This window comes from Leptosomus discolor, chromosome 3, assembly GCF_034619465.1.
Source record: "Leptosomus discolor isolate bLepDis1 chromosome 3, bLepDis1.hap2, whole genome shotgun sequence".
Taxonomy (NCBI): Eukaryota; Metazoa; Chordata; class Aves; order Leptosomiformes; family Leptosomidae; genus Leptosomus; species Leptosomus discolor.
Genome location: NC_141393.1, coordinates 66,943,610 through 66,968,997, shown reverse-complemented (window position 1 = coordinate 66,968,997; position 25,388 = coordinate 66,943,610). Strand labels below are relative to the sequence as shown.

Below are 25,388 nucleotides of genomic sequence, written 5' to 3'. Positions count from 1 at the left end.
TCGGCTGAGGTTACGAACACAAAACTGGAAACATGAAGCAGGTGTCCAGTGGTTTTAAAGAGAACTATACTTCATTGCAGTATCAAGCCTACAAGTCTTAAATAAGATCTAGTATCTGTCAAAGCTGTCTGATTTCCTCTAGCTGTTTCTGGTCTTCAAATGAAGTCAGCATCTGAACAGGGGGCAGGAGGGATGGGTGCAAGGTGAGCACGGAGCAGAGCTTAAGAGAGGGCCCTACAGCTATAGGCTGTTCAGCTGCTCAGCGCTGCCTCCATCCTTACATGTGCAGAAACAGAACTGGGGATACTGGGAAAAATCCAGATGAACTCTAGTGAGCTGGCCTCCCTTTGGAGAGCAGCTTTGCTGGTGTTCCCATGACTGAGTCCTGCTATTTCAGTTAGGTTTTGTTCTGATCAGGGCTTGATGTGTGGTGGGGCCCTTTGCCGCAATCTGCATTCACCTGCAGAATTACCATTAGCTTTTCCCTGCTTCTGCTGCGGTTTTAGGAGGTGGAGCAGGATAGCAGGGATTATCAAGTACATGTCCAGTGTTCTATGATACTAGCTAAACATGGTTTTACTGGGGGTACTTTGATGTTAAGTCCTAGCTAAAGAAATTCCCTTTTTAGAGTGAAGTTGGTGTTTCTCAGGTCTACTTACAAAAATGATTTCTGATTTGTAACTGTAAAGCTATTATTTACTATTACTGGAAAAAGACTGAAAAATACTAACTTTAATGCCACCCTTGCTGTGATGTGAGGTCTCACTGGTTCTGGTACTATTGCAGTGGTGAATTTTGTAACTCTCCAAGATGGCCGTGCTTCTTGGGTACAACTCAACACCAGAGCCCTGCTTGTTAACAAAAAGATTAATTCTAATTTCATGTTGCTTGTAAGAATTGTTAAAAAAGTAATGGGCACTTAAGGGTACAGCTTGGTGTAATAACGTATGAACTTGTGTAGGTCACGTGCCTGCGTTGGGAGTTGCTGCCGGGCTGGAGCTTGCAAGGATACCCGGTCCTGAGGACTGCTCAGGTTGCGGGTTGTGGCAGGGGAAGGGGCTGTGGACTATTTAGCATCTACAAATTACAGCTCAGTTGGTTTTATCTATGTGCCAGTGTTTTACATATTAAGGTGTGTCAAGCATGAAAATATTGCTTAACAATATTCAGTCTGGTTTTTAATTCCTAATCCATCAGGACCAGTTAAGTGGGAAAGCAATAATCCTTGCCTACACTTCCCGTGCCAGAAATGAATAGCACAGTCTAAACAGGGATTGACACGCTAATGAGGAGTTTAAACAGCCTGGGTACAGAAAACTGAAAATTAACCTGAAACGACACGTACGTTTTCACAGTAAGAACTGAGCTTGCAATGAGTTTACTGTGTCAGTAAATTGATCTGTGCTTTGTTTCAAAAAGCCAGCTTGTCAGAGCGCTCACATCTCTTGTACAATGAATTCAATAATCTGAAATCCAAGAAGAAAGAACTACGTGAGCTCCAGTAATCTCGCTATCTGTGATGGTCAGAGAAGCCCCAGTGAGTGCAGACACCGTTTCATTCACACCTTCTTACACACGTTCACTTTTGTCTTTCAGGTGATAGGCAGCCACAGAGGAAGGCTGAGAGTCCCAAGGAGACTGACAAAATTAGCATTGTAGTTACCTAATTGATCTCTTTTCCTGCCTCTCATTCAAAAATGGGGTGAGGAATGCCAGCCAGAGGAAAGCTAACGTCACAGATACAGCTTTATCCAGGTGGGTGGCTGGGCATGCAAGGTTGTGATGCCTTACCTGTCTCTGAGAGATGCAGTAAGAGTTTAAAAGCAAAATAAGATGAAGAAATGAACACTTTTGATCACACGCCCACCCAGAGCTTTGACAGGAGGAAGACCTGAAAATGGCTGCCTAAAAGCACTTTCCCTGTTCAAACGTTGTCTGCTGAGCGCCTGCGGCCTCGCTGTATGCAGCAGAAGGGGACGCTTCACTGGCACACACGAGCTCTGAGATTCACTGACATTTTCTGTCGCCTCATTCCAGATCTCCCTCGTTGCCTGCTCCCAGCCCCGGGCGCTTCTCTCCTGACACTGTCAAGAGCTCCGAAGCCCGTTTGGTATTTCCTTATTCTCAGCACTAACAGAAAGCTGCATTAAAGCTTCTGTAAAATGAGCAGGCACTGAATAAAAAGTCCTTACCAGTAGCTTTGCATGAGGCACTGGTTTTTCCAAGCCAGACTCATGCAGATTGGGTCCAGAAGGAGGAGGAGGTCGTTTAAAGCAGGAAGCAGTGCTGCCTTAGTGTTGGTGAAGCACATATGCGCTCCGTGTGTCTGGGCAGAAAAGGGGGCTAAAAGACTAAGTTGCAAGACATAGCTTCAGTTTATCTGCACTGCTGCTGGGAGCTCTGCTTTACCGGTTAGCGCGAGCCTTCGTGTTGCGGAAGGGCTTTAGCAGGCTGTGTTTCAGTGACCGTCCCCCCCGGAGGTAACGCGCGTTGAAGCAGCACACCAGAGCTGACGGGCAGCTGAAGGAGCACTTCTGCATTATTTTCAGGATACTAAAAAGCATAAAAAAATTGGTGGAGTAAAAGATAAACTTGGAACCCGATGCTGTATTTCGCAAGATGTGAGACCGTGGGACGGTGTAGGCATCACCTAGGATGGTAGGAAACATGCGCGAGTGCAGGCATTTAAATAACCGGTGCTTGCAGGCTTTAAATCTGCAAGGTGTGAGTGGCTGAAGCGTGGCTGGGAAGTCTGCTGATGTTATTAAACCCATTATGGGAGTGTTCAATACAGTGCTGATGTCAGTGTTCTTAAAACACCCCCCTGCCCCCAATCACACCTTTCAAGATCCATCAGGGAAGGGGACCCGCCTACTTTAGAGGTGCTGTTGCTGCTTAGCTTTGTGCTGCTTTAAAAGACATATATTTTATATACATATATATATATGTTTTATGAAACTGTTTTTTCACTGAATTCCTGCTATACAGTATACCAGTTGCACAGTATTTTTTCCCTAGGTAGTAGCTAACAAACTCTACTGTTTCTTTCCACATTGGAAGTTTTTAATCCTGTTAAAAGCTCTGGTAAATGTACTTTTCCCTACCTTTCGCTAAGAACAATTAATCAGGACTGCATTTGAGCTATGGTTCATAAAGACAGAGGTGAACTATAAGAGAACCCAACACTAAAGTCCGATAATAATGTCTTTAGTTAACAGGGATAAGTTTACAGCCTCGTATTCTCCCGGGAAAACAACCCTGTGGTCTCCACTGTACCAACTTTATGAAGCCACAGTCAGTTATCATGTGGCTGAAATGGAGCGTCCATAGAAAAATCAGTCACCTGTACTGGAAAGAGCGAGCACCACTTCCTACATTCGAGCAAACTGGAAAAAAAGCAAAAGTAAAGTTTCACATTTAAGAGCAATTTAAAAATCTCCTGCTCTGGTCTGTTTCCTGCAGTTGGTTGCTTTTGCAAAGAGCTTTTCAGATCCTGGGGCTGTGTTTTGAAATCCATAGTTTTCCTCCCCCACTGCCGGCTGCAAAGAGACATTCAGAAAGACTATACATAGAGACTTGCCTTTTTTTTTCCTAGCTACTGCTTTTGTGCACATCTAAGCTCCTGACCTGTAGTCAGTGTCTGGTGTGTGATTTCCCCCGTGTTCCTCCTACCTTCTACTGAAGGAATTCATTGCTCAGTGTAGCCAACTGGGTTTTTTGGGAGGAAGGGGCGTAAGAGTTGTCTCACCTGCCTCAGCGCACTTTCCAAGGAAAGAAATGGCAAGAAAAAGAAAATTCTCAGCTGTGGTGAGCAGAAAGAATAATAATATATTTGATCATGTAGCTCCGTGCCAACTGCCACTGTTACTGTAATGATGGCCCAAAATTCTTACCTACGGATGGAGAACAAAAAGTTGAAGGTCTAGTCCTGAAAAGGTATGTAGTAGGTGTTGCCTAGTTTAGGAAGGCTTCCAAGGAAGAAGAAAAGATACCTCAAGTGTTGAGGTTTTTTTTGATGGTTACTTATTGTAAAGCATCTTATAAGATAAATCCTCTTTCAGCTGATTGCCCATTTTTACACTGCATTATGGATAATAAGCACTTCAGCTGGTTATCCCTTTTGTGCACAGCTGCTCAGACCACCTGCTTGCCACATCCAAATCCTCAAAATAAACTTTAGCTTTGTGAAGTGTCAAGGCTCTGGGCTCTGACTCATGTTTGAAAACAAGTGCTGAAGTCTAAACACGGGTTTAGCATATCTGCCTTTGTATGATTTGTTTGATAAACTAACACAGATATAGGGCCAAAACTGCTTTGGCGGAGTTTAAGTATCATGTAACCTAGATGACCATTTCATGGGGGATTTATTGTAGTTTTAATTGGTTTTAATTCTATGATTTTGTACATAGGAACTCTGGTTCATCCCATGCATTGATAAGAGACATTCCTGAAGATGTTTTCTACACCTGTTTTCTACTTGTCCTCCACATTTCTCCCCTTTACTCTGCAGGCCTGATCAATTCTGGGATTTGGTGGCAAGAAAGAATTTGAGGATCTAGGATGATCCAAACTCTGCATGGGGGGAACTGTATCAGCATGGCCTGCCAGATGCTCTCAGAGCAGAAAACTTCTGTGAGAAACTCCCAGTGATGTCGTATTTTCCAAGGCACCATTAGAAACTTTAATTCTTTTAAAATCTTTGAGTGACTCAAATCTAGCACTGTCCAAAGCAGCTTTTCTGGTGTGATGTGAGCATCTGTACTGGGAGGAAGGGTAGACTTTGATGTTAGGAGTTCTCCTAATCCAACTGAAGATGAATTTAAGGAACCAAGGTGGAAGAAAGAATCCATAAATACCAGGAGCTCAAAAGTCTCAGGACGACTACAGACCATGGATATAAAAGTCAGGATTAAAACAGTACAATATCTAGTACAGGGACACATTATTGTAAAAAGGAAAAAAAAAAAATAAAAATCTTTATTATACTGTGCCAGATACTAAACAGAACATTTTGCCCAACATACTTCTGCTTCACTACGTGTCTTAAAATATAAAATATTTCTGGTTGTGAGTTCTTCTGGTACGTAATCACCCAAGTCATAAGTAAGGAATTTACATGCTCATTTACATGAGAAAAGAGATTTTTCTCCCTGACACTGCCAGATTTCCCATGTAATTCCAGACAGAAGATTTAATCCAGTTTCACATTAATTGTACATTCTTTATATTCTGTGTGCAATGCACAAGGAATCTACATGTTCGCCCGTGGAACTCATGCAGGCAATGAAAACTGCCATTTCAAAGTACTTACAAATTGCTAAATAACCTGGAAATCAAGCCCCAGACTATTCAACCAAAACAATCTTTTTTCCCCACTGGACAATTTTTACCTCTGAAACGGTGACAAAAGCACCTGCTCACTAGAAATGGTGGAATAATACATTCATTAGTTTTCATACTGAAGGAATGTACTTTCACCTGAGGACTATTAAGAGATCATGCTGGAAATGTTAAATACACATACTGGATGGGGTGTAAGTATTTATTTACAGCAAGACAGATGAAATGAAGATGGTAATAAATCAATTGTGCATTCAGTGGGTACCACTCAGCTCTATGTTAAACAAAGCAGACATCCAGTTAAAAAATGCAATTCTTTTATGGACCCCTGAGCCGATGAAATGTGGTTTGCTATGGAACTGACCTTACAGTATGCGAGGTCACGGCATGCAGGTGTCTGCCTATTTGCACTATTCAAACACATTGAAAATTACCTGTGAAGCTCAGCCCTTGAGCCAGTTTTGTGAAGTCTGACAGGAGTTTCAGAAACCCATGGAGGAACGAGGCAGGGCAGGCAATCCCAGGAGCTGCTGCCTCAGGAGGAGGCTCAAAGGTAGTGTGTGGTTGTGCCTGACTTCTGCAATGTGTTAGGGCAGCAGTTTCTAAATGATTTTCAAATTTTAACCTCATTTAATATAGCCTATTTAGAGTGTGAATCTACAGACACACTCTCTTCAGAGGCAGTATCGTGCTGCAGCCACAAATTCATCAGCACAGACCAGTCCTTCACCAAACCTTAACCAAGACAGGACTGCTAGAGATTTACATTTTACCTGCTTAGTAGCCCTACAGGGAAGGGCAACATCAGGTGTTCTACTCTTTCGTAATAATGCCATTGCAAGTGTTAGAAGCATTGGGAAGAAGATGTACAAATTTTGTAATTTACAACCACAGCACTTGTTAACAAAAAGTAATTTTTGAAAGATAAAAGCATCAAACGTACCTTGCAATAGTTATTTTTATTTTTTTCTTTCTAATTTTTCCCCTAAATTTTCAGGTGGCTAATGACCCAGAAGGGTTACCGGAGGTGTAGCTCCTCTGTATCTTCAGCATTTCAGATAGCCGTACTAGTTAACTTTTTCCAGTATTCATCAGCTTCTCCAGCTGCTGGTTCTTCTTTAACATTACTTTGATAATGAATCAATTCCAAATGCAAGATTTTAACCATTTCCAAGTGTTGTTTTAAAATGGTGACCTGCTGCAGCACAAATAGCTCCTCAACCAGAGCTGACTATTTCTCACCACTTCTACATCATCATCCCGGCCCCTCCAAATGATGTCACTGAAGAATATAAAGGATATCTTCACGTTATGGTATGTAAGTGGATACAACAGCAATAGAGAGCAGGAAAAAGTTGTCTTTTTTAAAAAAAAACTGTCATGTGAATGGTTGCAAATAATTTTCCTAATATGGAAAGACTGCAAAAAATAGATGAGAGAAAATTCTGGCATAACTGTCATTTATGGGGGGAAGGGAAAGAGTAGGAAGCATTCCAGGACAATAAAACTTCTCTGTTCTTCTGCAGAATATAATCAGTAGCATATAAAATAAACAAAACTTTCTTAAAGACAAGAATTTGAGATCAGTAGCATTATTGGGTGTTTCAAGGCACCTCCCAAATACACCCCTGCAGAGAGATAAGGCTGAAGAGAGCATGTAAACACATTGCAAAAACAACGCTGGAAGCAGAAGGAAAGGACTACTAAACTTGTAATATGGAAACTAATCACAACAATGGAAATAGCTTGGTTCTGTTCTCAGGAGAAGCCAAATCAGAAGATTTGAAGCACATCTCTGTGAAACAGCGCTAGACTTCTACATATTTATAAGCTGTCCCCATATTTACAAACAAACAAACAAAGCGAAAAAGCCCTGGACCTTGCACAGATTCACGCAGCAAAGGCAGAATCTGCATTCTAAGACAAACATTTTCAAGTGTTACAGGTCTCGAGACCCATCTCATTGGAACGACTGGTCTCAAACTAGATAGAACAAACCCAAATTAATCAACTACGTTTTGCTAATTCTCTAGTTTGTAACCTGAATCTTGACGAGCCAGCAGAGAGCTTTGAGCTGCTTGCTCACATGCATACCACACACCCATCCAAACTACTTGGATCAGTTGAGAGAACAGACGAGCAGTAGCACTGGTGTTTATTGTGTGACCTTTTACAGCTGCCATAAAACGGTTCCTCCTCCTCCCTTAGGGCTAATGCAGACCTTTGGTTTGGCTAGTGGAGCTGGCAGGCTGCTTGCAGGACTAGCCAGAGACTCAGCAATGCTTCTGGAACAGAGTTCGGCTTCGCTCATCGTGTGGGCAAGGCAGCAGTCTGCCAGAAGGGAACAGAAAGGGAAGAGGGTTTAAAAAAATACCACACCTTTGTCTGTAGAGACCAGGTGTCCTGGTGCACTCAGGTAGGACAGATGCACTTGTGTTAGCCCAACAGAAACTGGGCAGCTCTGCTACGCTGGTAAAGAAGAAGATGAGGAAGGGCAGGGAAGTAGCAGATGGGTTAAGCCACGCTGACCAAAGACAACTGACTGAAAATAGATAGCAGTGAGTCAGCATCTTCATCCTTCTTCCAGTCCTTCCCACAGCAGAGAGAAAAAGTGCCTGTCGAAGAGCTCACTAAGGAGCTTCCAACTTTTTCAGCCCAGGAGAGGTGCTGGAGACGCTGTCAGTCTTGGGAGCATCTCTGATGCAGCCATTAGCACAAAAGTTTGCTTCCGAAGAGCTTTTTTTTGTTTTTCACAGGAGTGCCTGTGTTCACGCTATTACAGTGGTAACTGTTCACAAAGCATCTACAGGAGGATGTGGATATTAGGTAGAAGTTGAAGGTGCAACGCACACTGATCTTGGTTTTATGTAAATTAGGATAAACAATGCAGAAAGATGTTCCTCTACATATGCTAATGACTGCTAAAAAAAGGGTCACCATCATCATCAGACAGTGGGAGAATCAGAGCTAGATGCTAGCTTTAATATCAGTTTGTTCCCAAACCTCATAGTAAACAGCTCCCAAAACAGCAACAACCGTCTCACTAACATTAAACATATTAATAAAGCCAAAAGAGGCAATCTTGTGTTGGATGAAAAGCAAGAAGTCATTGCATTTGTTTGGAAGCAGATCCTGTGTGCTCACTCTTGGCAATAACATGATAATCTTTTACATCCTGAAGATGATCCACACATATGATACTTTCAATACTATTAATAAGAAAGGCTTCAACATATACAAAACCCAATGCAAATGTATGTTTCTGTTCTCCACGGGGGATCACACGTTCCCTAGGTCCCTCTCATTGCATGCCCGTATGGCCCTCACCTGCTCTGCTGTTAAGGGTCTCTGCAATTTCTTCAGTACACTGTGATATATAAAGTGAGAAAAACAAAGTCAAACCATTAGAAGAAAAGTCTGCTTACAAATTACAGACTGCCATTTGATAATCTTTATTCTAAGGGTGAGTCACCAAAAATGAAACAAAACAAATCAACAGCTAAATGTGAAAGCATTTTCATGTTTGCAGACTCTCGAGAGCTTGAGGTTATGATTTCTTTTTCTTCCCTCACTCAGGACAAAGTCCAAGACTAAAGTTTTCAAAACTCAGAGTTTTGTCTTTTAGTGTTCCAAACTGCATTTACGCAACAATGTTTTCAAACAATTTAGGCTTAAATTTTTTCCAAAGAAAAATCTCTAGGATTCAAACTGGTTGCTTTAGAAGTGTCACTTTAAATTCATCACTGGGAACAAAGGCAATGTTGCAACAGCCTTATCTCCCCGAGTGGTTCTCAATCACAAGAGTCATCAGGATCTATACCAATGTTGCCTACTTGACATTTTTGACCAAGAAGATGTTTTAAAATGTCCTGTCAGCTCTCGAGATAAATTGCTATAGCCTTAAAAATGCTGTGCACAGTAAAGCAACAAGGAACAATGCCTCTGGAAGCAATAAGAATAAGGTAGGAGGAGGGCACACAGCTTGAGCGAGGAGACCACGTACCAGAGATTTCTGTAGGGACAGCTAGAAGCTGATAAACATGTCTACGTGAGGTCAACAGCCAGACAAGCTTCCTAGCAACGTGACAAGGATTTACTCAAAATACATGTTCAGTCTTACTGCATTTTAGATTCACGTTTTCAGTGTGATTCCTCTTATACCATTACCAAAACAAATTACGCTTTAAAATATTTCTCCTCAGTTAATGTTGTATCATCTGTGAATGGCAAAATAGTGCAAAAAGCTAAATGCCACAAACTTCCAGTGCCTGGGCAATTCAACTTCAGCATCACCCTGTCTCTCTCCAGGCCAGGCTTCCAGCAACGTTACGCAAAGCTCCAATTCCTCTCAAATGTTATCGACCAGTTCTCTCGGTATATTTTCAAAACGAGAGGAAAATGGTTCAGCAAAAGTTACAGAGGCTTTGAGCTGACATGGTGAACTCTGAGGTGGTCTGCAAGTAACATAATTTAGACAAAAAGCTACATATGGCAGTACCTCTTTACTTTAGCATCATCGTACACAAAAACAACTAGAGAGACAGACGTAGCTGTATGATCTTGTGATTCAACTCACAAAGCTACTTAAATAAAAGTTCTATAATATTAAACTAAATATCGGTATTTGTGAGAACAGCATCTTATCCTCCTGTAATTCTTTCCAGGCAGAATATTTTTGAGTCTATGTGGAATATACATTAAAAATAATGGCTACATCAGGTAGTTACAGTAACCAACATCTACAAGCGAGCAACAGAAGTGTATTTAAGCTGTCCCGAATGCTGGTTTCTGAATTTACATTTTAAAGGATGGTTCCTTTCCTCGTTGTCTGTGACTCATATATTCAAAGTTGTCTAAACAATGCAAGTAGCTTGCTTAGCTTTCCCACACTATATAACTTGAGTTGCTTCCAGCTTCGATGGAGCCTTCCTTTTCAGACTGAAACTTTCCAGGTTCAGCCTCAGTAAAGGTGACCTTCAAACTCTGAGTGGAGACTCTCCAAAAGAGACCAACGGAGGAGAAGTACTGTAAACTTAAATATGGACTCAGGTCTGGTTTGTTTTGTTCCAAGTAAATGATCTTTGTCAGGAAAGCAAGTTTAGTAAAACCAGATCTGCACAGCTGACTATGTAGAAAGCTGTCTCTGAGGAGGACATAAAGTCACTGTAAATAAATCAGTGACAAAAGATGTGAACACATGGTGGTTGCAAAGATGTGTGTATGAAAACATTTATATTATTTCTGCATATGCTAATGAAAAGATTACTTCTAAAATGTACCCAATTCTCATATCCAGCATTTTTACAGTGTTAAAAATCTGGAGAGAGTTCAAAGTGATCACAAAGTATCCAAGGCCAAAAATAGGTCTAACGAAAAGACTTCAGCCTAGTTAGTTTATCCAAGAGAAGACTGGGAACTTCATCTTGAGCTGAAAGTATTTACATAACATAAGTCTTAAAAGAGAACATTAGTTGTCTTTCTAAGAAAAAAAAAATCTCTAAGCACAACACACTGTGCTTAGTAATGCTCGTTTTATCCCACGGAAAGAGAACTTCCTTCACTGAGAGAGACCCTTGGTGAAATTCTGTTATATTAAATACACTACATAGCTCAACAGCCTACTGATTTTAACATGAGTTTTCATGGATTGTCAGGATACATATCATCATGGAGAGCATCGAGGATACATGAGAGAGAGAGCCAGAGAAGTTAACACATATTCCAACCAAAGGTGTAATTAAATCTTCTGAATTGATGATGAAACGGTCTGGTTTAGTCTCGCAGATCCCAAGCCACTCGTTTTCTTTCATCTTCAGTTTCTCGAAAAGGTATTTGTCCATCACATCGCTGGCACACTCTGCCTGTAGACTATCTACCTTCTGCTGCTCTGCTTGGTGGTATCGCACTACTTCAAGACTTGTACAAAGGCGGGTTCTGCCTCTTGTTGGCTCCAGGACTGCACATACCTAACAAGGGTGCTTGTTCCATCCCTGCTAATCTTTCTTCACACCAGCTATTTACTGGAGATTTCCAACTACACAAGCTCCAGGAAATGTGAAGAATGCGGGAAGTTATGGTGTACACTTACAGAAACTGTAACATGCTTGGAAGAGTCTTCTCCAACATGCTGCTGTAGTTTGAAACAGCATTGTGGTTCAGGCTGGGACAACAACAAAATACACTACTGGCTATTGGAGCTTGCTGTGGAGACTGGAAATCTTTCTGTCCAGTTCCCAGCAGCATAGTAAGCACAGCACCGTATTCAATACAGCCTGTCTATCAGCTCTTCTTCTCTAAGTTGCTATATTCTAAAACAAACATTGAATTTTCATTACTCAAGATATTCAACTGAACAATATCAGCTGTTATCAGCACATTTCATCAAGTTGCTTTCATCATTTTTCTTTTTATTACAACCCTAGCAAAATTGTTTTGTAATGTCTCAGGATAAACCTGCATGTGTCTTGATGTCTTTTCTACCAAAGAACATTGAATTTGGCTGTTGTTGATCACACAAATTAGTTTATAGAGAACTAGCACTGATGAGTCCCTAAATGCCCAAAATATATGGCAAAAAAACCCCAAGAAATTAATGGCATGTTAATGAGTACAAAATGTTTTTTCCAGTGCCCTTCCAGCCATGCAGGACAGCAGGAGGCTTCCTTACTGAGAGCAAGTGCAAGCACCTCTTGCTTTGTGCCACCAGGTCTGCTCCTCAACCCCTCACATTTTAGCTTCCCTGAAGCAGAAATCCAAGTGAAGCCTGCATAATTATCTCATGTAATTCATAGTGGGATGAACAATTGCTTCATTGAGCTAACTCCTGTTTATTCTCTGGAACCTGAATAAATTGGCAATCCTGACCGCAGCATGCGAGGAGAATAACACGCTGGGAGAACATCTGCTGTCCCAACTGCGACCTGGAAGGAAATGTGACTGGGAGTACTTGGGTTCAGTATGAGAAAAACACTAACTGTCTTTTGTACCCTTCAGGGGACTAATGAAGTTACGTGTCATCTGTTTGTGCAGTGTTATTGATTCTTTTTTTCTCTGTTTGGAAAGCCAGATGTTGCTAAACTGGGACCTGGCCATGTGGCTTCCAGTGAGTGAATAGTTGTTACTGCCTCTTGTCCTGAGAGATGAAACTTGTTAAAGCTGTGGGCACCTGTACTTGTCCACGGTTGAGCTGGAGACGAAGTGAATATAAGTAAAAGCTTTCAACCCGACTTCTTCTACACATTAACAAACCAGAAAAGTCTCCTGCAGCTTGGCTCTTTTGGGACTTACAGCCTCATGTCCAGGGAGGACAAGGAATGGCTGGAAGACACAAACACAAGGCAGGGCAAAAAAATAAAAAAAAAGAAAAAAGAAAACAAATTAAAATATTTTCCCAAATTAAGGCAAGATTAAAAGAATTCTTAGAGATTATCTGGAAGCTTACCATGCTTTCAGGTACTCTGTGGACAATTACATTTATATTTGTACAGATGAATCGGAAGGGAGTATCCCGGAGGGATACTCATCTGGCAAAACCCATTAAATCCAATTCACCCATTATGCAACCCACTTCATTGTAAGAAAAAACAGGTGGTTCGGCAAAATGAAAGAGAAACTGAGTATGTCTGTGGGTCTGTGAAGCTCTCGAACAAGGGTATAAAATTCATAACAATGGTTTCCGGTGGTGCCTGATAAATCAGCTACATTCAAGCAGGCAGCCTTCCCTACTAAGTACATATCCAGGGACAATTAGTTCTAAATATAGGAAAAGGCAGGAGTGAACAAACACGTTCAGATAAAACTTCAGATACTATTTTAGAGCTTTGGGAGCTGCACTGAACCGTTGATGAAAATGGTATGCTAGGTATGTATTACTATATAAAGATGTTTATGTTCTGGAGCCTTTTGTTTTCTTAACCTTTGAAGTTAAACAGTTCGGGTGGCAAAAACTCGGTTGCCACAAGCCAGTGGCTGATGGGGAGGTGTGAAATGTGTTTTGAGAATGACTCAAACCAAAAAGTGGACCAACAAAAACTACATTCTAGGTTAAAAAAACACTGGGCAGTCACAAAAGGGTGCTATTTTAAAGAGTATTCTGTAATTTAAAATCATTCAGGAAATAACTTTGGAGAAGCATGTTCTGGTATCTAGCTCTCTAATGTTAATTCAATGCTAATTAAAATACGACAGCCTTTCACTGACAGGCATCTGAATCTTTGTGAGAAACAGGAGCAGCAGTGACTAACATTTACCATCCTATAAAGATGTAGCCTATCTTCTGTACCCTAGCCTTGTGCTTATTGTAAGTTAACTCTGTTGCAAACAATTACAATTCATTGTTTAATAACTCAACTTGCTAAATCTTGATTTTTAACTTTTCAATATGATTTTAAAATAGCATGTTTATAGCTATTATAGCTGGAGACAAATTAATGTATCAAAAATGAATTGTCAGATAAATATTGCAGTTGATCTACTCAGATAAATGCTTTTAATGTAGTTAAATCCTCTGATGTAATAATTTTCCTGAGCTCCAAAATGGAAGAATTAATAACAGTTGAAGAGACTACAGATTTACTATTCTTTAAAGATCTGACAAAGAACAGGGTACAGGTCTTAGAATTTCCCATCTCTTCACAATCCCTTCTGAACACTTGACTTTTCTTTCTGATATTTCCATGAACTGAGTGTCAGGGATGAAAATGTGGGTAGCATGCTGGAGTTCCCAGCAAGCAAAATGCAGCCTACAGCTATGAAAACTACATTTCCTTCTTACCCGCTGAGTTCTTGTTTTAATAATTTTTCAAACCTCCTCCTTAGGTAGCTTGCTACTGGTACTTCAAAAAGCAAAAAAAAAGGGAGACATTTAGCAGGAAACAGTCTATTTATAAGGCATTTTAGACATTTTCCCATTGTTTATGGTATACACTGATGAGTTTAAAAATGTCATTTCCTTCCCTAACAATTTTTCTCTTTGCTTTGATAATCCATAAGTAGCAGCGTAAGTGTTTACACAGCATTTTGCATGCTTCAAACCAAGTGGATGACTTTCCTTATTATTCAAGAAATTATGGACACAAAAGGAAATGGGAATTCAGTTGCTCCCAGTGAATGAGGTTACAGCACTCTGCCTTATGGATGAGGATTAATTCTAGTCCCTGCAAAATTAAGGTATCTTCCAGTCCTGTGGACGACAGAACAGCCAGGGAATGGTCCTTCACATTTATATTCTTCCCAGTTCCTGTTATGGTTGCATGATCATAAGACTTAACACTCCCAAGAAACAGTGACTTGCCCTCTTCTTTAGCTGAGGACTTGGTAGGATAGACGCAGGGCTGGCCACAACCTCTAGCCTCCACAGAGTGTATCCTGTTTCCCAGAAGTCACAGCCTTCTGGGTCTTTGAGGAATCTTTTGTTGACTCAAAGAAAAGGGAAGGAAGGGTAGGATATCAGAATGCTGGCTTTTACCACAGCTCTTTGCAGCAGGAGTTGCAGGTGCTCTTCAGAAGCTGACTAGACCTATACCTACCCACTCTTTATTTACTACCAACAGAAGGCTTAGCAATTGTACAAGAGAGAGGAGTCATAAATCCTGACAGTCTAGAGTCAGAGGAAGAAAAAGAAGAAACATAAAGTAATATTAAGTCAGTAATGGTACTATGTTATCCCACTGAGATGGTCCATCTTCTGGCTACCTACTACTCAAATGGAGGTAAAGACATCCTGGAAAAGTTCAATCTCAATAGATGTGACAGATCACAGAGGATGACAAGTTTGATTTGATTTGCAGGCATAGCAATGTGTTAAAGGATAGGTATTAGATGATTTTATAGTCAGGAAGGATTGAGGATACAGCATTTAAGTGCTCTGCCAAGGAACATGAAAAAAGTCAACATTACAGTGGTGATGCTGGTAGGAAGGTGAAACTGCTAGACCACGTAATCTTTTCTGCTAAAGCAAAGCAGTACCTTATTTTACTGTAAAGAAAGCTGGTAGCATTGTCAAACATGTAGTGTTTTCAACCTTGCCTTTTCCACTGTTTGTCCACTGAAACTGCATGTGGTCTGTGTCTCATTATCCTTACGGTTGTTGAGTTTCTATGTTCATTTTCAGCTAAGAGTGATTTGGATCAAACAAAAACGCTAGGAAATACTAGCGTGTGACATTTATATCAAAGCCTCTGTATGTATTTCACAGTGACACTGTTCTTTCTGAAGAGTAGATCAAGGGATTGATGCTTGATAGGGGAATGGTCTTGATGTCAAAAATAAGTTTTGGTGTTCTTGCAAACATCTACCTAAAGATAGTTCAGTTATAGACCTCGAAAAATTGTAATTCATATACACTTAGTAGCTTTGCAGAGACTTTGTAGGGCTTAATAGCTATATTGTCAGTAGATTTTTTCGTTCCAAGTATTTTTGTTTGCTTCTTGGCTACAGGGGCTAAACAGATTTTCCTTGAATTGCTTCTTTTGTGTATTTAGTCTTGGTGGAAGGGGGGCTTTGAGCACAGAGAATATCTCTTCTGTCCTCTCAACTGCTCATCGTCTGATCATCAACAAAGACACAGGCAATGCAGGGGAGAATGTAGTGAGATGGGGGGTACCAAGCCTAGAGATGGGGCACTCTGACAGGTGACCAGGAACAGGCGTGGGTACGTATCCCAAAGGCAGCTCTGTAGGTCAGACTCCTTGTATCTCCTCACCATCCACTATATGCTCCAAGTCATGCGATTGGGAGGCAGCTCTGCCTCAACTCAGTTCCATGTGGAAGCAGAGACAAGTTGCTGAGGAGGTTAAGGGGGAGGAACAAGCAGCAGGAGGAGATCAGTGAATCTCCAGATCTCAAAATTACATGCTAGTGTTGCCATCCTCCAGTTGGGCATTTGGGTTTAACTCTTCTGGCATAACAACAAATCAAACTGCATCTTGCTTGTCACAGAAAACAAGGAGAAACATGAGCTCTGCTCATCCAAAATCTGACATCCAAAAGACTAGCCTTCTCGATCGACTGTCATAGAACCATAGAATGGTTTGGGTTGGAAGGGACCTTTAAAGGCCATCTAGTCCAACCCCCATGCAGTGAGCACGGACATCTTCAACTAGATCAGGTTGCTCAGAGCCCCATCCAACCTGACCTTGAATGTTTCTTTGAATGTCCCCTCCATTAGATGGTTGATCTGACCTTGGATGACTTTGAATCATGTATTTCTTGTGATGAGGTTTCCTTCTTGAAGCAGTCCAAGTGGATTCGAGTCTGCTAGGACTTTTTTCCACAGTTTTTAAATAACCCTTTCCACTGATTGGTGAGGCTTGTTGGCTAATAAGCCAATATCCCTTTTGATTTCTTTCCAGTTACTTTCTGCATCTAGCCTGTCTAGTTTTGGTTGTTATGGCTAGAAATAGCAAAAACATGGCTAGCGATCTATAGCAATCAAACTGTAGAGCAGAAGGAAATCATTAGTTCTCTTTTTTATGTATGACCATACACAAATGCTACCTACAGTACATCTCCAAATTACACATCAATTTTTCTGCGAGTTACAAAACGTGAGTCCAATGCCTAAGAAAGACCTTAGGCTAAAAGCATACAGCATACAAAGCATTACAGGTTTTTACAGGAAAAAGAAAGATCTAAAAGAAGATGGAGTTTCTGAGACACCGTGCTTTTTGTTTTGTTTCTGAAAAGCAAAGGCAAGTTCATAAAAACTATACTTAAAGAACATTAAACTTACAAAGGTGAGCTCTTATAAAGAGGGAGACACCTGAATTAAGGCTGCTCTCAATAGTCATCTCGTATGAAGAAAAGTAGTGGTTCACAAATGATAAAACAGCAACACAATTTACTATTTATAAAATAATGGCATACTGTGCTATGATAAAACAGGTTATGACCATAAACGATAGTAAAGAACTAACTGGGAAGAAAATTTCAGCCCTGTTGGTACTGGGCAAAAGAAGTTATCCAACTTTCTGTTGAAAACAATCTTGGGAATTCCACTGGAAGGCCGGGAAGGATATTTGTTAAACAACTTCATTGTGGTCACACGGATCAACACCCTTTATGGTGAGATACCCATGACCACGCCCAACACATGCACTGCTTTCTGGGATGGCATTTTATCAGGCTTGGAAGATAGTTCTGCTGGGAATGTTTTACAGTTAGTGTAAACAGCTCCAGCTTATGCATGTGAAGGATTTGCATAGCTATGCAAGTCAGTGAAGAACAGGACTCAGACATTATCCAAATGGATCTGGGTAAACAAGGCCTGCTCTTTTCAGAGAGAACTTCATCAGCGTGTCAGAAACCTAAATATTGCTGGAATTTGTTGGTGGCAGAGCATCCATCAGTGGACCCTGTAGTGCAAGGATGAAGGTGGCACTGAGCCTGAGACTGTTCTCGGTGAATTTATTGTCTCTATACTACAGATGTAATACCATACAGAAATAATCAATTCCTCTGGCACACTTTCATCTGTGCAGTGCACTGATTGGGAATAGGAGTGCTAGAAGGGAAGAAGTGCTGAGGAACATATCATCTCCCAAGATGTTTCAAGGCTGAATGCCCCCACCCATGCATGTCCCTTTTCTGATGTCCTCATTGGTGGGCTTTACAAGGCAGCTGTTCGTGGTGGTACTGGACAGGTGAGTGGAGGTGTTGGAGAGGGGAAGGAAGTATACTTAGGGCTGGCTTGTGTCCTTCTGATGTTACTGCCGCAGTCTAACGTAGGCTGCAAGATGCGGTGCTTAAATTCGGCACAGGACTACACCACAGAACAAAAAGAATGAGCAAAGATAAAAGATAGAAATCCTATCTGCTAGGAATCAAAGATTACAAATCCATTTCATGTACACCACCAGACATCCATTAACCAAAATGTTTTTTTGATTAAAACGATGGGCTGTCTTTGAATCCACAATAGGAAGATGAAAAGCTGCGCGGTCCCTTCATGTTTTGTTTTTGTTTTAGCGTATTTCTTCCCAACATTACAGTATCAAGGAGAGAAAATGAGGACACATCCCAGACCCACTTCAGAAAAGGGATAAAATAATCAGCTTTCATTTCTCCTGGGTTTACAGAAACTTGTAAGAAGCAGATTACCTCTCAGGAATGGATTCAGAGATGCTTTTTTGGTCACCTACCCATAGCTGCTGTACAGCATTATTTAGGATAATCCGCAAAAGAGCGATTAAGAAAGTCAAAGAAACCATTTTATGAAACACCTTCTGCTTTCATGGCTAGTAGCTCTCTTTTTTCAGTTCTGTTTATAAGATTACAGTATCCTTCTGCTTCCATAACATCGTGACAGGTATGAATATTTACTAACTAGTATGGTTCTCTGATTCATTCTGTACTTTTACTAATAGTGGATACCTCAGACATTGACCAAACTAATCCACATTCTCTGCACACCGATCCTTGATTGCAGAAGAACTTTGCTAAACAGGATGGCTTTAAACCATATTTTAATAGAGAAGTGAGCTTCTTATGCATTTGTCACATTAGTCCTAAGCTGAATATGTTGCACCGCATGCGGAAAGAGATGGTTCAGTCCTTAACCTCGTTTCCCCACCTGCAGTGTCTCCCATCCCTGTTGAAATAAAATGTGAGACGCTTGAACTCTGTACAGCTTTTCTCTCTCGTTTTAGACATGCCTGTAGGCCACTGCCTGGAGGAATCCAGCTTTGTCATCATTGTCCTTGACGCTGAGGCTGAAGCAGCGCCCAGCTGGTAAGAACGGAATTGAAATCCCACCTTGCCTAGCACATGGGCACTTTGATCTTTTCACTTTGGGCACTAGAAAGATGTGACAGATCAGTCGATTAAATTTGCAGGAGTTTATGTGCTTCAGTGGAATCACAGAGATTATCCCAGCTGGGACTGAGTCAAAACATTTAATCCAACTTGGTAAAATCAAGTTTTCAACCAAGATAAAAAAAAAAACAAAAAAGTAAGCCTAAAGCTTGGCTTTTATCTTCAAAAGAATAAATGTTTCCCTAATGCACTACTTATTGCAGACTGCAATGAGGTTTCTTTTCACATCCACCTGTAAAAGCACCTAAATTTTGTCACCCAGCCTTTCTGAATTTTGACTTTTGGACTGACTCTTTGGTGAATCTGCTGACTCCCTTGCTTTCTTTTAAGTGTTTTTAGTTATTTGGTAGCTGGGGAGTGGATGTCTGCTGCGATCACTGTTGTTTTGATTGCGCCCACTGAGAAAAGCGGTGGGGCCCGCAGGAAGCCCCTGCATGACAGTGAGCAGGGCGGGAAATTGCTGGGAACTACTTCTTACCTTGCCCAAACCGGCCAGATTGTGACAAGTGGCATTTCATAAGGTTGCTTGGGTGGCTCCTCCAGTGGCTGATAACTCTGTAAGGATGACGGCAAGCACAGGGCTTTTCTTTCCTTCATTTTTTAACGTCAACTGATGTGTATGTGCTGATAACAAAACGTTTGGCTGTACAGCAGTTTTCATTTGGGGATCCTCAAGCTATCTGTTTACTTTTATTAGCAAATGTGGGTTGCTTTTCTCCATGGGGGTTACTTTTATCAACCTGTTTTAATAACTGACATCCACGGAGCAACCAAGCTCTGTTATCACAGTCTGAAACTTCTGAGCAGTTGCCCTTAGCGTATGCCCTCAAATTTTGTCTGTGAACTAATGCTGATGCTAAATCAGTATGGGAAGACTGAAAATTAACGCGCTTGCTGCCCTGTGACGCTTACTAAAAACATTTTGAACCTCATAATCCCTGAATGGGTCAAATGTCTTAGTGCATAGGTGTGTTAGCGCTCGGTTTGAGCTGCGGTAGGATAGAGATTAACTGTGCTCTTGGTTTGTTATTTCAAATTGCTTGTGGGCACACAACCACATTGTTGCATTTTTTTTTTTTTTTAATCAAAAGGAAAGACAATACTGCTCTTTTTTTTCCTAAAAGGTCTATTTGAAGAGTGAGACTGGCAGCCTTGGGAGTTCTGGCCTTCCAAACGCTGACAGAATTTCCTGTAAGAGTTGCTTTTACAACGGCTGTTTCCTCTCAGGTTTTTATGTTGCTTTTCCTTTTTTACGTTTCTTCTCTTTGTTCTTACTCTCTCCCCACTTTTTCTCATTCATTTAACCCGGTCTGCATACTTCCAAAAAGAATTGAAGTAATAACGTAGATTTTTACAGCTAACTTTATATATCCGCAAGTTCTTCGTCAACCACCTCTTTATTTAATAGAAATAAAAATTTCTTGAGACTTGATATCATTGTGACTAGCACAATTTGGGGCAGTAAGTGTCTGGAGACTTGCACCTGATTTCGAAGCAGCAGCCGTGTAATTTTTTCACCGTCTTTCATTATGCCCACGTTCCCTAAGCCCAGGACAGTCACAAACCTTATCCACAAATATTATTCTTATTTTACAGATGGTTAACTGAAAGTTTCGTTGTGCCCATCCCACCTATCAAACAGTCCTTCCTTCCTCGCAGGCCACTCCTGCCGCGCAGGATGACTCGCTCTGCTTCATGGGACTTTCCAGTCGTAAGAATTTATGGACCAAGGTATTTTTACTGTTACTCACCCCTGTAAGCATTGCAAAGTTAGAGCTCTAAGTTACCTGGGTTATGTGCTTTTAAGATGTGGTTATTTTACACAAGGGTGCTTTTCTCTGTGTGGGAAAGGAAATGGGTTTGTGGGGAATATGCTGCAGTGCTTTGATAGAGTATTTGAGCCGGTAAGACATTAAAAGAAAAGCACGTCATGGATTTAAAGGGATATGAGATTTAATTCTGGTTTTAGTGAGATGAGTGCAGGTTTACCAAATGAAATATGACTGCATCACTCAGAGTACTTTACATATGTATATCAAAGATGAAATTGCAGTTAGGAGAATGAAGTGGATTTTGATGGCAAATATCAGCAGATATCTCTTTCTTAGGATTTCTTTATTAGAATCAGTAACCTAGAAATGATGGAAGGGCTTCACATAAACTGTTGAGGATGGTCCTACATACATACTTTAAAATGTTAGACAATGATTATTTGAAAAACTCAAGCAAATTATTGTTTTTAGGTACTGAAACAGTATCTTTAAACTCAATAATTTTGCATTAAGCTGATTTTTTTCCATTACCCATGGGAACCTCCCACACGTGGACAGACGATCCCATCACTCCACTGTGTGGGATTTGTGGCAATACCCTCTGATCCTGCTCAGAGTCCTTGCCCCCTTCTCACCTCTGTCCTAATCCTTCCCTCCCTCACATCGATCTGCTCCAAGTGGCTTCCTCCTCTCTCGTTCCTTGTTACCTGCACTGCTGTGTCCACTCTCAACTGCAGGCATCAGCTAGGCTGTTACTGAACCTGAGAAGCTCCATCAGCACGCTGTTTTCAGAACTTCCGCCTTGATGGCCTCAGCTCAGCATCACTTTCACAGCAGGTGGCTTGTTTTCAGAACAGAGGAAAACAGGGGGGGAAGTGGTGGAAATCAAACTTTCCGCTGGAGATGTATGATTCCAGCCTGAACCACACTGACGTAGTGATGACTTTCTAACGCACCCGCGTCCCTGCTGCTGGGGCTGGGGGTGCCCGGCAGACTCTTGGCACAGAGGCTATCTCATCATGGCCAGGTTAATACTCCGTTGGGGAGGCAAAAAGAGGAATCACCACACCAATGCGTAGCACCAAACATAATAATAAAACCTACCAGCAGCAGGAAAATTCCCAGGCTTGCTTATGAGCACGTGCTGTACTGACCTTGTGAACAGTCTGACACAGGCTATTAATGCAAGAAGCGAAGGGTCGGCTTGTACAGGATATGTGTGTTTACTTTAAAACAAGAAAGTGCATCTTTTTCTGAGAACAGACTGTTTTTTCTGTTCTTTCGGCCACAGGCTGCATTCAGTCTTTCTCAGAATATAACCGACACCAGTTTACAAAGCCTTTCCTTGACTCCCCTATCAATGTCTATCTCGATAAGTAGTTTCCTGTTTCCTGAGCAGGCTTCTGGAGGCACTTTCTCCTATAAAAGCAGTTTTGGCTTTACACAATTCCTGGATTTTACACAAATCTTTACACAGTTACTCAACCTGAAAAGTCACAGGGAGATCTTATGGTGCTAGCTAAAAACCATAACCCAGTCTTTGGCCATGTCTGACACAGCCGATGCCTCTAAGGAGTGCACAGATCTGGATTTAGACATGAAAAGTAACTCCCAAGTTCGTAAAAAATTAAAGAAGCCGAGGTGGCAACACGGGTCCCCTCAGACCCACTTTAAGGCCCACGCCCTCGGACAGCACGAAACCAACCGTGTTCAGAACAGCCCGGCTGCCGAAGCGTAATCAATTTTCTCGCATTTCATGAGCAACTCGATTTTTTCCCCTACGAAAAGACTTTAAAAGGAAGCAACGGGTGGCTTCTGCTGGGTTCTGACAGGTCTGAGGCGGTGACCGGGCCCGGCGCCATGGAGGGGGATTCCCGCCTGCGACAGGCAACGCCAGCGGTGCCGTGAGGGAGACCCGATCCCGCCGCCCCGGCAGCCCCGTCGCAGGGCCGCCGCCCCTCCCGCGGCACCCCGGCCGCCGGGGCCGCCCGCTGCGGGGCGAGAGGCGGCAGCGCAGGCGGGCGGAGGGCGGGAGCCGCGCGCTTCTCCTCGGGGCGGGCCCCGCCGCCGGCATCGCCCCTTTAAGCTCGCGCATTCCGGTGAGGGGGGGAAGGGAGGGGGCTCTCGGCCCCGCTCCGCCAGCGGGACTCCGCTCCCGGCCTGCCCCGCGCCGGCAGCCCCGCCCCCGGCCGCGCGCGCCGCCTCTCCTCGCCCGGGCCGGGCCCGTCCCAGCCCATCCCAGCCCAGCCCAGCCCAGCCCGCGGCCAGGCGCGGAGCGGCGGCAGGCAGCGAGCGAGCCCCTCCGCCGGCCCCGCGCCGCTCCGCCAGCCCCTCCGCCGCCGGCCGAGCGCCATGGGGGGCGGCGGCGAGCGCCGGGCGCGGGCGCTGTGGCTGGCGGTGCTGTGGCTGTGGTTGCCCGGGCGGTGCGGCGGCGCCATGGACGAGTGCACGGAGGAGCGGAGCGGCCGCCCGCAGCGCTGCATGCCCGAGTTCGTCAACGCCGCTTTCAACGCCACCGTGCTGGCCACCCACACGTGCGGGACGCCGGCCGAGGAGTACTGCGTGCAGACCGGCGTCACCGGCGTCACCCAGTCCTGCCACCTCTGCGACGCCGCCCAGCCCCACCTGCGCCACGGCGCCGCCTTCCTCACCGACTACAACAGCCCGGCCGACGCCACCTGGTGGCAGAGCCGCACCATGCTGGCCGGCGTGCAGCACCCCACCGCCGTCAACCTCACCCTCCACCTGGGTAAGGGCCCCGCCGGAGGGAGACGGCGCCGGGGGCGGTGGCGGGAAGCCCGTGGCGGGGGGCGGGCGGGCTGAGGAACCGCCCTGCGCCGGCGTCGATGGAGCACTCGCTGGGGCTCGAGTTCGGGAGAGGCGGCTGTTAACTAGGCCCCGGGGGGAGCACGGGGCCGAGGCGGGTGGCGGCGGGGGTAAGCAGGCGGGCCGTGCCGGGTCCCGGCTGGATTCGCCGAGCGGACGCTCGCCGCAGACTCTCTGCGGTGGCTCGGGCCGTCGCAGCCAGGGGTTCGGTCCTGCGGGGCAGCACGCAGGCTCTTCGCCCCTCGGCTGCTGGCGTTTTCTGTAAGGATAATCGCAGCTGTAAAACAGTGCTTTAGAAACTTGAATTTTAGCCTTCTCCACAGGGGCACAGCAAAAAAAAAGCCTGTTATAAGGGGTTGCCCCATTGCCGTCGCGCTGGCTGTGCTGCCGGTTTGCGCGACGAGCCGGCCCCCGCTGCCAGAAGAGGGCTTGGGGGGCACAGGGAGCGTGTTTCCCCCCCCCCGCCCCCTGCGCCGGCGGGATCGGGGCCTGGAGCCTGCCAGGGACTGGGACTCGGGTGGAAGAGGTTGGTTTGGAAAGCGGCAAGCACCGCAGGAAAACGCGTGTGTGCAAGGGCACATCTGCGCTGTATCCTCTTATGCTGGGGCAGCGTTGTCCTTTCTGGGTGGGTTAAGCTTGTCGGAAAGCAGCCAGCAGTGCTGCAGAACCTGTAACGTCGGGTCGAACAAAGGAGGAGGTGAATTTTCTGATTGATTGACATTCCTAGAGGTTCCGTTGGGATAAAGTATTTTAGCCCTCGCTTTGGCTTGTGGACAAACTTTTCCTCTGTTCGTTCAGTTATTTAAGCTGTCATGACATGGAGGAAGGGTAACTATTTAGAACTGGAAGACAAGCCAGCCGACGGAAAGTTAGAACCACGGCTTGTACCCTCATGTTGTTAAATAAAGTAAAAATTAAAAAAAAAGCCCTGCTGTAAACATTTGCAGTTTCTAATCAAGAGCAGCTGTTGAATCTTAAGTTTAGCATCAGTAGTGTGTAATTCAGAGGAAAAAAAGTTGTGTTGTGGGTTGGGGAGCTGGATCTTGGGTTTCACAACCTGAGAGCAGGTTGTGTGGAAGCTCCTGTCCGTGTTTGTGAGATGGAGATGATGGTGCCAAGTCCTGTACCAGGAGTCACCTGCTGACCGCATCTGTCTGCCCCAGCAGCATCTCATGGCTCTTTGTGTTAGGAGCTTCAAAATAAATACACTAAGTAAGGGTATAGGGGATAAGGGATGCTTATATATAATGGATATCCATATATAATGGATAAGGGGAGCTAGTTACTAGGGCCTCTCTATCTTCTTTTTTCTTTTTTTTTTTTTTTGGTACATTGGGAATTTTTTACTTGTGACACCTGGAAAAAACAGTAAGCTAAGATTTTTATCTCAACTTCTTTCTTAACAGAAATCATCATAATTCTTTGTCATGGTTAAACTTGTTTATAGGCGCGTCTGTATCGCCGCTGTCCTTGACTCTGTATGCCTGTGTGTATATGGGTGTTCTTTGAAAAATAATGTTTTTCAAGCATACTGGAGCAAACAGTATGCTGTGTCCTGGGCTTTGAAGAAAAATGCTTGTTTCTTTGATGAAAACAGCATCTTTAAAATACTGTAGCATTGCAACATGGCTGTTGTCA

The 25,388-nt window shown here is 43.4% G+C and overlaps 2 protein-coding genes across 2 annotated transcripts in view; one reads left to right on the top strand and one right to left on the bottom strand.

Moving 5' to 3' along the window:
- Positions 1–118: 118 nt before the first annotated feature.
- On the bottom strand, positions 119–22,998 carry SHCBP1L (SHC binding and spindle associated 1 like). Its single transcript, XM_086463040.1, is given in 13 exon segments — positions 119–172; positions 732–848; positions 1,492–1,543; positions 1,545–1,571; positions 2,410–2,553; positions 3,187–3,279; positions 6,114–6,126; positions 6,409–6,535; positions 6,583–6,622; positions 9,600–9,794; positions 10,620–10,657; positions 11,067–11,296; positions 22,803–22,998. Coding segments are annotated over 13 exon segments (1,326 nt in total).
- A 278-nt stretch (positions 22,999–23,276) lies between these two features.
- The window catches only part of LAMC1 (laminin subunit gamma 1), a 69,621-nt gene continuing 67,509 nt past the window's right edge, over positions 23,277–25,388 (top strand). The window contains exon 1 of the mRNA XM_086463412.1: positions 23,277–23,673. Within this exon, the coding sequence (XP_086319538.1) occupies positions 23,277–23,673 (397 nt within the window). The remainder of the gene's footprint in view (positions 23,674–25,388) is intronic.